Source organism: Polistes fuscatus, unplaced genomic scaffold (assembly GCF_010416935.1).
Source record: "Polistes fuscatus isolate 324 unplaced genomic scaffold, CU_Pfus_HIC Scaffold1, whole genome shotgun sequence".
NCBI lineage: Eukaryota > Metazoa > Arthropoda > Insecta > Hymenoptera > Vespidae > Polistes > Polistes fuscatus.
In genome coordinates, this window is record NW_025112997.1 from 17430064 (window position 1) to 17443390 (window position 13327).

The 13327-nt window shown below is 42.3% G+C and overlaps 1 protein-coding gene across 1 annotated transcript in view; it reads right to left on the reverse strand.

Moving 5' to 3' along the window:
• Window positions 1–13327, reverse strand: part of LOC122515794 — a 164562-nt gene that overhangs the window by 122066 nt on the left and 29169 nt on the right. The window contains exon 2 of the mRNA XM_043633252.1: window positions 12303–12432. Coding sequence (XP_043489187.1) covers window positions 12303–12432 — 130 coding nt within the window. The remainder of the gene's footprint in view (window positions 1–12302; window positions 12433–13327) is intronic.

Consider the following 13327-nt stretch of genomic DNA (forward strand, 5'->3'; position numbering starts at 1 on the left):
GTAGAATCGTTTTTCTTACATCATTGATCGTTCACCGGCTAACGGAAAATAATATTTAGTTAAGTCTTGCATATTTTCGATAGCGAATATTATATACAGTGTAGACAAAGACAATATCGAGTATAATTAAAAACGAATCGAACCCTAGGATTTGAAGCGAAATTCACTCTACGAATTTACTACCACGAGTTTCACCTTGTTGAAACAACGAGCTTCTCCAACGAGCTGCTCCAACGAGCTGCTCCAACGGGCTCCCGAGGAGATTAAAAAGTTGTCAACTGCTCAGTCTTTTCCCACCCTTTACTTTCGTTCCTATTCTTGTATATCTCCTGGGAAACTTTGCTAGTTAGAATCTCGCGCAATGCGTTCCAAAAGGAGAAAATCTCCCTCTCCTCGTACCACTTCTTCTAGTCGAGCCAAAGGAAAGCCGTAGAAAGCACGAAGACTGATTGTGAGTAGAAAAGCTAGTAGAGATGTTCTCCCTCTATTCTTTCATCCTTCTCGGAACTTGGTCGTATCTACGGTTAGGAAAGAGGATGAAATTTTCATGCTGCCGTATGATCCCGTACGATGCCAGATCATTTTTTAGAAACGCAACTTTCCTTTTCCTATCCTTCGAAACTTTTACGATGATATATTATGCCGTATATAAATACGTAGCTGTTTATATAGACGGATGTAAGTAAATCGTTAAAATTCTCATTTGGAAGAGAAAATCATTCGATTAGTTTTCCGTAGAACGAACGACTCGTTTAGATATGGCTTTCTAAATAAAATTACACGCGCGCGCCACATATATGTTAGTACATATATTCGATTTCTATCTCTCGTTATCATCTCTCTTTCCGCCCCCCGCTACGCCGATCTGCAAATATCGTCGAATTTATACGTATCTTTCGTATGAATAATTTTCTCCCGAAAAACAATATAAAGCAAATAATCGCGTTAATTTGCGAATTTAATTAGCCGAACATACGATCTCGTTCACTTGCGTAAAAACTAGCAAAGAGCCAATGATTCGACAAATTAGCAAAAACGCGAAGCAATAAGTCGAAACGGTTAACTCCTCGGTATTACAAGAAAAATATGACCCCGAACGTGGAACGAGTCTCGCGCAAATTTATCCGCCACGTATCTTTATGTCGAGCGAGAGGAAAAAACGAAGGGTAAATGATGAGAATTATGAAAGCTGGAGAGAGAAAGCGAAAGGAAAAGACAAAAAAAGAGAAAGAAAGAGAGAGAGGAGAGAGAGCGAGAATTGTAGGATACGTAGAAGCACATATACAGAGGACTCAGCACGAATCTGCAATAAAAAAATATATTTACCGTCCTAGTTTGCTCCGGTTGGCATGGCACAGCGAAAGCTCTTCAGTAAATCCAGCTTAAAGCAGCTGTGTAAACGTTGACCTATATTACAATCACGGCACCCAGAGTGGCCACCGACGGTAGCGTTTGCTGCTAGCTCGGGGATAGGAAGAAGCCGGAGGGCTGAGCTGGTAGTAGTGGCGGCACCACGGCTGACGCTGTCACTACCACTAACGTCGTGTCTCCTACGAACTAACTTCTACCAAGCAAATCCCTGTGCGTCGATGATACCAGACGACCGTGTTACCACTTACTAAAACGTAAATACGTCTAAAGTTGTCCTTCTTACGAGCTTTAGCTTTGAAAAAACGTCGCGCTTTGCCGTTCGCCGAGGCGCGAACGTTTAACAAAATTCGATATCCTCCAAAGACGAAATCCATCGAACCGTCTTATCCGCTACGTTTAATAAATTAAGAAAGCAATCTGCTACTTAATTAAAAGCAATCATTTCAAATGAAGAAAAACACGGCTTTCTCGGTCGACGAATATCTCGGGGTAAGATTATTTTCTAGATCGTAAGAAGAGATTTTTCTAGCGGCCGCTCTTTTAAAACCTTATCGCAAAGATGAGTATCGTCTAATCTTCTGAGAGGTCTACTATCCCAGCTAAAGAATATTGAAGATACGACGAGGAGAGGGGGACGCGAGCAAAGAAAAATGCTACAACCATCGTGTAAATATACCGACTCTCGATTTACGGAGTGTATCTCCTATGGTCCAACACGGCTGGCTAGTAAAAGCAGGGAGACACTTAAAGGATTTACGGTCGTGAGAACTAGAGAGCGCTTTTTAGGATCGGTACGGATATACCGATGAAACTAAGTAAGTGCAAGTTGCAAAGAAAAGACGAGCAAAGGAAAAAAGAAAAAGCAGCAAAATACATAGATACGTAAGCAGCGAGTTCTTCTCGTTGCTTCTCTATTGTCGGACAGAAATAGATTTATCTCGCATAGACGGAAGAGAAAGCGAGATGTATTATTTTGTACAAATAATTTACGTACGAAACGACAAAGCGAACAATTTTACCAGCAGAGATCAAATATTTGGACACTCGATGGGCACGACGAATGTCGTTATTTTGAAAGCGAAATGATAAAAGGCTGATAAAGTGCACCCCATTGTAAAGAGTCAGCTTGACTATCACTCGAGAGAGCGGCTCTTGCACCATCGGCATTGTTGCGGGCTCGAGCACAAAGCTTTCTCTCCCTCATTTTTAACTCCCTACGCCTTGCTTCCCCTTATCCTGGGAGTATTTTTCCTTTGCGAAGGGGACAACTCGGGCCGAAAAAACGTTGGAAAGACACAGTGTCGATGTTATAAATTAATTGGGTGGGTACTTTGTTAAAATATCAGCGATATTGTAGGCGTAAAAGGACGCAGGGATGGTTGACCCAGGTACAAGAAGAGAAGGCTAAACCTTGATACTTAACGAGCAACGGACGCGGGACTGAATACTAAGCACGACTAGTTAGTTGGTAGCAACGGTCCGGTTTCTTAATGAAAACGAACGGCAGCGCGGCGTACAAGAACGTACGTACAAGAACGTATGTACAAGAAGAACAAATTCTCGCGGCAACGACGACTCCGACGTCGCGCGAATATTGCGACCGTTTTGTTATATCAAAATAAGGAATTAGATAATATTTCGCGCGTCGCGGCAAGGAGGAGAGCGAGGCGACCTCGGTACGAATGTTGGCGCAGGTGCGTGTCGGCGTGCGTTATCGACCAACGATAAACGAGCCAATGATATATATCGAAGCAATGCTACAAAAGCAGGGGATAAGTCGTCCGGTGCGATACGAGCGCGACGCTACCCTAACGCAACCCTAACGCAGCCCTGACACCCGACCAAATGAATGTTCGCGTCGATAGCGCCACCCTCCGCTCTCTTACCAACCCAACAACCCTTTACCATCCTCCGCCGAAATAGTGAAATAAGTTACACGATACTCACCAAAGTCGCCATGAAGAGGTCAAGGGCGGCTTGGACGGCGGTAGTTGCGGCTTCGCTACGCGAGCCATCACCAACGTAAGCTTCTCTTGCCTTTCGACATTCTGCAACAAACTCGACCAATTATTCCTGCTACAACGTATACCATTTCGAATAATATACTAATGGTAAGTCTGCGCGATTGCTTATTTTGAAAACCTTCGTGTAATATTATTTTGCTAGCTGTATCTTATAGCAGTTGCAATATTACTTTAACAATTTTGAATAATTAGTGGAAAATCATTATAATCGCAATGTCCAATTCGCTTGGAATTTTGTTCGAGGATGAAGTTAAATTTTGAAAATTGTAAGCGTAACAGGCAAGGATCGTGGAGGCACGTTAAAAAGTAATTGTAAACTAATTGGAAGTAAATTCCTCCGACGTAATTGCATGTTTTAATTTGAAGCCACGCCAAAGTGGTCTCTTTTGGTCATACCGGTCGTCGAAGCTGGGCTCTCATGGCGCGGATACCCCTTCATTTAGCACGCGCTTAAAGAGAGCTGTATTTTAGGTAACTCCGTAATTAAAATAGTTACGTCTTCGTTCGGACATGCGACGAGGCTCTGCCCCACCCGCGCAATTTCGCCACATAGATGCAAACCGGACGAGAAGAGGGTTTGTTTCTTCGACGGTACGGAAGAATTGCTGCCATTAATGTGCGAAACAAATAGGAGAAGAAGAAATGATGAAATAAGAAAAGGGAGTTCGAGAAAAGATACGTAGGTCGTATAAACGCTGTCACTTACCGTTAGAGAAACGAAACGTGTACTTTACGCGCTCTCGTAAATTAGCCAAAGTTTCGCGTACAACGACAAAATTTGATACCTCCAGCTCAGCCAATCAAACTTTGAGTTCCGGTAATCCTGACGCCAAATATCCCGTTAATACGTAACAGGTTATGGTTAAGACAGTTCGTTTCCTTCGAGTTTCCTCGCAGGTTAATCCTGCGGAGTTCCTTCCAAGTCGTCAGCGCCATGTCATAGCAAGGACCGACGTGCGGTCAAGACAACGTTGTAACGATGCTGGGGAAAACAAGCCAAGTCCGACGCAGTTATTTCTCCCTCGAAATATCTCGACGTTTCGTTAATCTTCAAATTGCAGAGTCGTTCGTTGTTCTTCTCTCGTAACTTTTTACGCAGAGCTCCATCCTTCTTATTCCTTTCCATTCCCTGGCTTGTACAGTTACATGCATATGCAAATTTATTCGGGAACGCTTTAGTGTGTACGCGTTAGGTGGTGGTGTGCTCCTATATCCACCGAGGCAACTATATCGCGTGTATGCGAACGAGCACGCAAACCTTACTGATCGCGCGCGACACGGAGAGAGAGAGGGTCATAAATTAAATGATGTAAATGCTGTCCACGCTCCGAAGCACCAGAATTTCCTCCCTTTCGAGTCCCTTCCAACGGCCCCTTGGCAACGGCTTAACCATTGACCATTCCACTCGCTCTCATTTTTCTCAGTTAACAACTCTCCAATTTTGTCTTTTAGAAGAAAATTCCGTAGTGGCCGATCGATATGATTCGCGATCCGACCTAATTTCTCGGATGTTAACTTAGGCAAAGCAGACATTCGGTTACATCGCGACCGTAACGAGGAGAACTCCTTGGATCGTTAAGTCGAGCTTTCAATCAAATCCGACGACGGTTTGTCTATTTGAACAGTCATCGGCGAGCCCGACGAATTCGTCCTCGAGCTTGCATTTGCCTCTGTGTGTGTGTGTGTGTGCGCGAACGAGTAAGGAAGCGAATACGACCTTCCCCGTCTTTCTTCCTTCCCACCGTTTTCTTTCTCTTCTCCTTTCGCTCTCTCGCTCATGAATTCCCGAAATCGAGGAGTGCACAGTCGGAGGTTCCATTCGATTCCACAGAGATAACGGGGGAAACGTTAACGCTCGCGGCTACGAGATATCCTGGCTCCGTTCGGATAGTGTTTACACCGGCAAAACACACGCTCCTACGCGTTCCTATTCACGGTTCGCAGAGCAGAGCGAATCTCTCGAGGATGACGCTATACCATGACCGAGCACACCGATGAAAATGACGCCTGCCTGCCTGCCTGCCTGCCTGCATGCTTGCCTGCCTGCCTGCTTGCCTGCTTGCATGTGTCCGATTGAAACCACGTGCGGCCCAAATACACCTCGCGAATTCAACGTAGAATAACGCAAACCACGTATCGTGAACCTATTGATCGAGAAGCATCAATCGGTCGATCGATCCGCAGAGTTAAACTCCAAAAGTGTTCTCTCTACTATCTACGCGGATAAGCATCGGGTTACTCGATTAAAAGCGTTATCCAATATTTTACAAAGAATAAAACCAAGAGGAAACAACAACAAAATTTACAAATTTCGTATATGGTTTAACTACACGGGTAGTTGCGACGAGTCGCAAAAGTATTCCTAGCACGATTGTCAGTTTCAAATAATCGAAGATATCTACTTGTAATACAAAGAAACATATTTTATACGAACAAGATCCAGCCGAATACTACTTACAAAAATAATCATTGTATTTTTTTCTCCCGAGATTTTTCTTAATATAGATTTAATCGTAAAGTGGAGATTTATGAGATCTCTCTCTCTCTCAAAAAAAGAAAACATTGAGAAAGAGAGAGAGAGAATTAAAGAGAGTTACAAAAATATTAGGATATGCCGAGGGAAGTAAAATATTCGCGCGAATAAACTTGAATTCTATCTAGAATTTCCATCCGGTTCGAAAGGGGTATAAAAAGAAAAAAGCAGTAGGAAAAGAACATGCTAGCATCAATCTGCTTACGTATTCGATCATGTTAAGTACACGCGGGAGAAGAAACAGAAGAAGAAAAACCGAAAAGAAATCGTAAGAGTTCGCCGGCGTAAGAGCGATTTCTCCGTAGCTTGGCTCTTTTTACATCTTCTTCCTTTCTTTTACGAATTTCCCATAGCAGAGGTCTGAAAGAACGATCAAAGTCATCCGATAGCATCGCTTCGGGTACGTTTTTGAAATTTAAAAAAGCACTTCTCTATCTCTTAGAACGCAAATGGGCAACTTTTCGTTCGCCGTAAGCCACACGGTAGTCCGTACCATTAATCAATCCGTTTCCCTCCTGCCCGTTAAATTTACTAGCTACCGCTTCGACCGTTCATTCGACCGATTATCTATCCATAAATAGACGAATAAAAGGTACGCCACTCAAATATGTAGTGGAAATGATTTCTCCGTCTTACGAATAACGAACGATTCTTAATGAAATTTTGTATCCGTTAAAGAAAAAAACAATGAAATATTTCAACTTTTCGATATCTATCGCGGTTATATTTCCCTGCTTGGGAAAGAAGCGATATCACGTTTTACTCCCCCAAAAATAAAGAAAATACGAGAATGGCGCGGCACGAAGGTGAGGCACGTTTCAAATAAAATAACCCACCACCGAAAAATGAGATGGAAAAAGGCAAAGCAAAAAGGCAAAGCAAGTTTGATTATTATTAACGTAGAAAATGGTTCGCGCGCGTGAGCCCTTTCCGAAGATAAAAAAAGGTCAAATTGGTATATCGAATAGAACATTTAAATGCCGAATAGGCTGTTGCCCTGTAACATTGGCAGCTCGCGTCGAAGTGAAACAGAGGATGTAAATAGACGTATGTGTATAGTTATAGAGAGAAACGCGAGGCACGCCGGCCGGCCGGCCGGCCGGCACGCGACTATAAGAGAGATATACAAAGAAATGAAACGAATAAATGTAAATTGACTTTTACACTGGCCGCCCTTATAATTGGCACGACCATGGAATAACCGCAAATAACAGAATTCGCGCACACGTTCTTCTACGTAGTATTATTTGCGATATTTTGATTGGACGAACATTCGCGCGAACAAATTCGTGGATAAAAAACGGGTAAAACCGTTTTCGGTACGGTAAGGCGACGCAATTAATAATCCAGATAATAAATCGTAATCTGTCAGTAAAATCCAGCGGTTAGGAGGGCATAATCAGAATGAGAAAAGGAGAGGCTAGTATTACATAGACGAAATTGACTGACAGTTGGTGGTCCATGACGTGGCCACCTGACATTCTTGTCCAATCGAGCTGACGTGCCCCTGGGAGCATATATGCGTGTTTCGTGCTCGCCTAGCAAAATGTCTACCCAGATTGTCCGTCGTGGAAACGTTAAGGATCCTAGCGACGAAGATAATATCAAGGTAAAGTTACTCGACTCGAACGAAATTACTTAACGCAACATTCGTCGAATATTTTGGTCATTTGCGCATCGTTATCAGGGATCGCATTCTCTTTCTAAAAGAGTCAATTTTCAATGATATAAATATAAAAAACAAACTTATCAGTAGTAATTGCAGTGGCATATCCGTAATTCTGTACGTAGCCGTTATTAATTTTGTAAAACGCGAACGAAACACCCTTTAACGGGGCGAAAGAGAAACGAAAAATAAAGTTATCGAGTCGATGGGTAAGATATAATTTCATTAGGGCGTGCATTGGAAATATTATTAGCCGGCTTGGCGCGTGACACGAACGGATCGACGTTATCGCTATGCGGGTATATACAGGCACGTATCCGCGCGTTGAAATAGCGCGCCGAGGTGAGCCGACCCGTTTATAAATCGGTAAAACGTCCGGAATATCGGACAATATGACGTCATCAGCAGCGGAATGTTATACGCGCGCGTATAATATTTCGAGAGCCGATCTTCGAAAGTGGACCAAAATCAATTTCGAATGGCCGCTGAATTGCAGAGAAATATCACCGAGGCGTGAAACGACACGCATCCAACTATCGACTAAATTTTGTTTATAATAACAACGTCGAAAACCCAGCGTAATTTTCTAAAAGAGCAATTTGCTAACGAGAGAAGGGGAATACGAAGAATATTAGACGACAGACCGAAACGTAAAGGGATATATTTCGAGCAAAGCTTTTTCGCAGTCCTCTTCGCGTTAGCGATAACGTTGCGATGCTCGGTTGCAGATGTGTACCTAACTGCGCTACGGGACGTATTCATTATCGGCTCGCAGAAGCCTAACTTGCTGAGACGATTAAACAGGGAATGGGAGGATCCTCCAATGATTGGCTACATGGAACCAAGCGTTGTGCGTGTCGCGTTTCTCTCTCTCCCTCTCGAATAGACGGTACTCGTTCTCTTGCCCTTTCTGTCTTGAACATCGCATGCCGTGCAACGTGTCTATCTTTCTACCAGCGAATTCGCAAAGCTACGAGAGAAATAGCAAAACGCAAAAACCAAAGTTCAAATAGCCAATTCAATTTTAATAGTAAAAAAGCCATATTAAAATTGTCCGAAATAAGATATTCGTCGTACATGCATCAACGATACGTAGACGATAACCCAAGGGTGCTCGAATTAAATGCACATATCCGTGCATCACGGGGAATATAATTGTTGATTCACGTCAGTCAGGTGTTCCCGAAGCGTACACATCGTACTTTAAGCTTACAGGTAGCGGCTTATAGGCTTAGAGTTCCATTTTCCGATGTGCCGGAAGGGAGAATCGTCGAGCGAAAAGCGAATAGAAAATTACGTAGGAAGAGCGCAAAGAATCGTCTACGATGAAAAAAGATTCGTAATGTTCGTTCGTTCGTTCGTTCGTTCGTTCGTTCGTTCGTTCGTTCGAATGACTAATCGAAAGTCTATGTCGCAACTTAAGCATAACGATATATTGTTTTCCGTTCATTATCAATATAACACCTTGTATTCGAAACGCTAATGCAATCTAAATCGCGTTAAGCCGGCTACGCTAAGTTCTCCGTTGATTCGCGTTAAACGAAGAGACAATGCCAGAGCAATCGCATATGCATAAACGCTCGCGTGAATATATCCTGTCTTAATACATGCATTTACACGACGAGCAAACATATTCGTGACATTCGACTGCGACAACGAAAAGGCCATTGAGAACTACGAATTTAGAAATTAGAAGAAAAAAAAAAGATAGAAAGTCTATCCGCGCTTCTCATTTACTTTCGACTTCGCGACGAATCCCAGAATCCTCAAAAACTTGAATTACTACCGTGTTCTTTATAAGCCGGCAAAGTTTAGCGCGCGAACGTTGCCCGTAAACGGGAAAGCGAGCGACTGTTTGCGGCTGAAGCGTAATTAAGACCGACGAAAAGGGAAAGCAATTTGAAAGTCGATCGCGGAAAGAACTTGCGGACTTTTCTGCGGCACTTTGGATGGATGAGGAGAGCGTAACCGGTGACAGGAAATCGACGCTGTTGTGTGCGAGAGACCGAATAAATCGAGAGAAATCGAGAGAAATCGAGCAAGAGGATAGACGGATAAAGAAAAACAGAGAGAAAGAAAGGAAGAGAGAAATGGCCAAAGAAAAAAGAGACAAGCGAAAGCTCGAAATAAATTAACGGCCAGAGTCCGAACGAAATGCTTTTCCTTTTCTTTCCTCCTCCTCCGGCGTCCCCTACCCTACCCCTAGCCCTATTCTGGTCCGTTTTTCTTTTGCTCGGTCGGTCGGTCGGTCGGTCGGTCGCGATCGAGCGTCGTTAGCTTCGTTCTTCTCGTCCCGAGACCTCTATAGCAGCAAAGGAGCCATTTACATATAAATGCCCCTTACGAGCTAACATTTCCTTGAGCCTCCCTTGGCTTTGGAATCGGACCTCTTCTTGTCCCTTTCCACTATACTTCTTTTCTTTTCTTTAACTCGCTCTCTTTCTAACATGCGCTTTCGCCTCATTTCGCTTACAAAAGCTTCGGTAATTAAGAAGATATCGCGTTTGAACGTTAGTCCAAAGAGAACCGAGAGAGAGAGAGAGAGAGAGGCATTCGTGCTATTTCTTTTGGAGCAAATGACGTGAAAGAATTGCACTATCGACGTAAAAAGATGTGCCGGAGGCAAAGCTCCGTTGCGAGCCTTCGATGCTTCTACTCTCTCGAATAAAGTATAATCGCTTCGTTAGAAAAAATTGACAGAGTTAAGATAAAAAGAATTGCAAAGACGGATGATGCCGGGTCGAAAAAAAATCTGCGCAAAAGATACCCGACTTACTATATATTATAATTTGTTTTCATTTGAATAGATCCACATTGATTCGAACGAAATTATTAGTTTACTATTATTTCAAATCTATCGGATGCCCTTTATATAAATAACGGCGATATAGAAAATCCCATAAATATATTCTCATAGCTTTGCTATGAGAAACGACAAGGAAAATCGCCTTTCGCCTTCTACTCGCATTGCCGACGCGTTTTACATACGCCAGAAAAATATGCGAGTGTCGGCCAAATACATTGGCAAAGACATTTCGCGAATGACGTCTGCCACGTCAAAAACGTGTTTGTAGAACCTAAATAAAAAGGAAAGATAGAAAAAGAAATAGCGAGAGGGTGGCAAACCAAAGATCGCCATGCTATCTCGAAACGTCATCCCTCGTCTCTCATAGATTTATTCGAGATATACGGAGTGGTGAATCACGTAACCCGTTACAAGTCTCTATTTTATATAAGAGAACAAACTCGCGTCAATGCAACCTGTTTAGATAGAAAACTAAACATTTATTTGTTTCAACGATATCATTTTAAACGCGTTGTTCGACTTTTTCGAATTTTAAAATAATGTATAAAAAGTCGTAATAAATTAAGCGATTCACCTCGTACGAGGTAAAATATAACGCGTTCACCTTAGGTCATTCAACTGCTAACGGTTTGAACGAACATTTTTATGACTAATTTTACATGCTCGTTAGCAATAGTTGACGCGGCTCCCAACGAAGCTTTCATCCGAATGATAAAACGAACAATTGAAAGTAAATACTTTATTTCAAGGAATTTTAACGAATTATTTTAACTTGTTTGCAAACGATATAAAACTCGACAAAATCTATATCGTCGTAGAATACATTTCTAGAATTGATTAAAAAATCATTGACAATTAATATCGTCATTTTAATGGAACCCGAATAAAATTCTTATCCCGCATATTATTACATTTCTAAATATATATAGTACAGCCTTGGTATCTTGCGACTTTAATATATTACCCGTGTCCGCGCGTTCGATGTCGAATTCTTCTTAAAATGATTAAAAATCGTAAGAGCTTCCTACGGATATCGGGAGATGTAGTAAAACGTCTCTGAGTTAGGACAAATACAGTCGAGCATTTGGAGTGCGATCAATCAGAAATCAGATACTCGAGTACGTAAGCTCTAGGGAAGCGACGGCTGCGAAACTTTCTTCTATTAAAGAGATGAGATTTCACCGAAGAGAATTCACGTCCCTTTTTTCGTTGACCCCTCTCTCTCCCCCTACTATTCGGAATCCACAAAGAACGAAGGCGTCTTGCAAAGTATTTATATATATAGGCAGGCGCACACATGTACGCGCTCGTACGCACACTTATTCAAAGGATTTCCGTTTTGTTTTTCCGCTCGGTCCCTCTTTATTTCACCGGCGAGGAAGCCGCGGGCGAGATTAAATACCCACGTTAATCCGATTCACCGTAAATGTTTTTGAGCGACTCTCGCTCACCCTCTAATACTATACCGTTACCTCGCGAGGTTTTTGCGAGCTTCAACATTTTATCCTACCACCTACTCGACGATACTTTGTTCTAACTTTTACGTTGCGATCCGCGCTTTCCTCCCGATTTCCCAACGATTTCGCATCGCTGTCATCGCAAAAAACCTACTTCGCGTAAAAAAAATCTACGTCGCGTAATGGATACAAATGGAAAACAACTTGTAATTTTCTCCTTCTTAAGGAAAGAATCTACTCTAAATTTATTCATAGCTTGGTAACTGCGTTGGAACGTATTTTGCCTACCGCGAAAAACAACAAGAGTCGTCGTTAATTATCGTCCGAATCGCCTCGAATTTCGTCAAACTCGCGAGATTACGGTAGCCCGATTCAAATCGAGAAGCGAGCGAAAGCACGAACGAGGGAAGAAGAAAAATGAAAAAAGGAAAAATAGTATCCTTACGTTTTCATGCACCCCTCGGCGAACGTGTGTAACTCTCGACGCGTTTAGATAGGTGCATCCACGCACGACGCTCTTTGTCTTATTTACTTCCGATGACGTCAATGATGCCAATTCATGTCGATGGCGATTCCTGTAACATATTTAACGAAAGCTATTAATATATTTATAATTATATTTATTCAAATACATGAAGTACACACTTATCATAGACACAGTCCTGAAGACGAACCGAACGAACGAACAAATATATTTTATATTACCGTAACACTATTAGACCTTAGGCATACGCTGTTCCTTTGAGTCGTCTATATATATACATTATCCCCTCTACCATTCTTTTGTTCTTTCCTCGCTTCATTTCTCGAAGCTTCCCGATCATAAGAGTTCTCGACTTTTCCTTTACTTTCGGTTCGAGAATATTTGAGAGGTTTCGATACGAGCGCGCATCAGGTGATTATCTCAATCGGTATCGCTTGACAACGCAACGCACTCTTACGCAACAAAGGAGTTATATTTAGTTTCCTATAATATTATCCCATGGATACTACTCAATAGGAATAAATCGCGTTATATCGGTCTTCGATAAGTACGATAGATTTGTCGGACGCACGATTAAACGCAAAAGAAAAGTAGGTGTAAGCAGAAGTACGGGTATTGGTTGGCCCTTGAATATATTCGCGAATGGATATAGGTTTTGAAGCGCGCGTGTCAAGTCGCATACTCGCTGTAAAAGGCATGCATTATTCAGTTCGACGCTACGTAGGTGAATTCCTACGACTGGGAGGTTCGAGAAAAATCAAAATCTAGGAGAAGTAGGATACAATGCGACAGCTTGCGATTCCAACGGAAGAAGTGCATGGCGACGCGACGAGTCCAATGCTATTTGCAAATATCCTATTTTCTCTAAATATCTCCAACCGAAAAAAGTATTCTAGGCCATATACAGTCAAGGAGTTAATAATAAATGCGCGTGGAAAAATCATACGATTGGAGATTAGATTTTTGCGCTAGCTTCTTTTGTATAA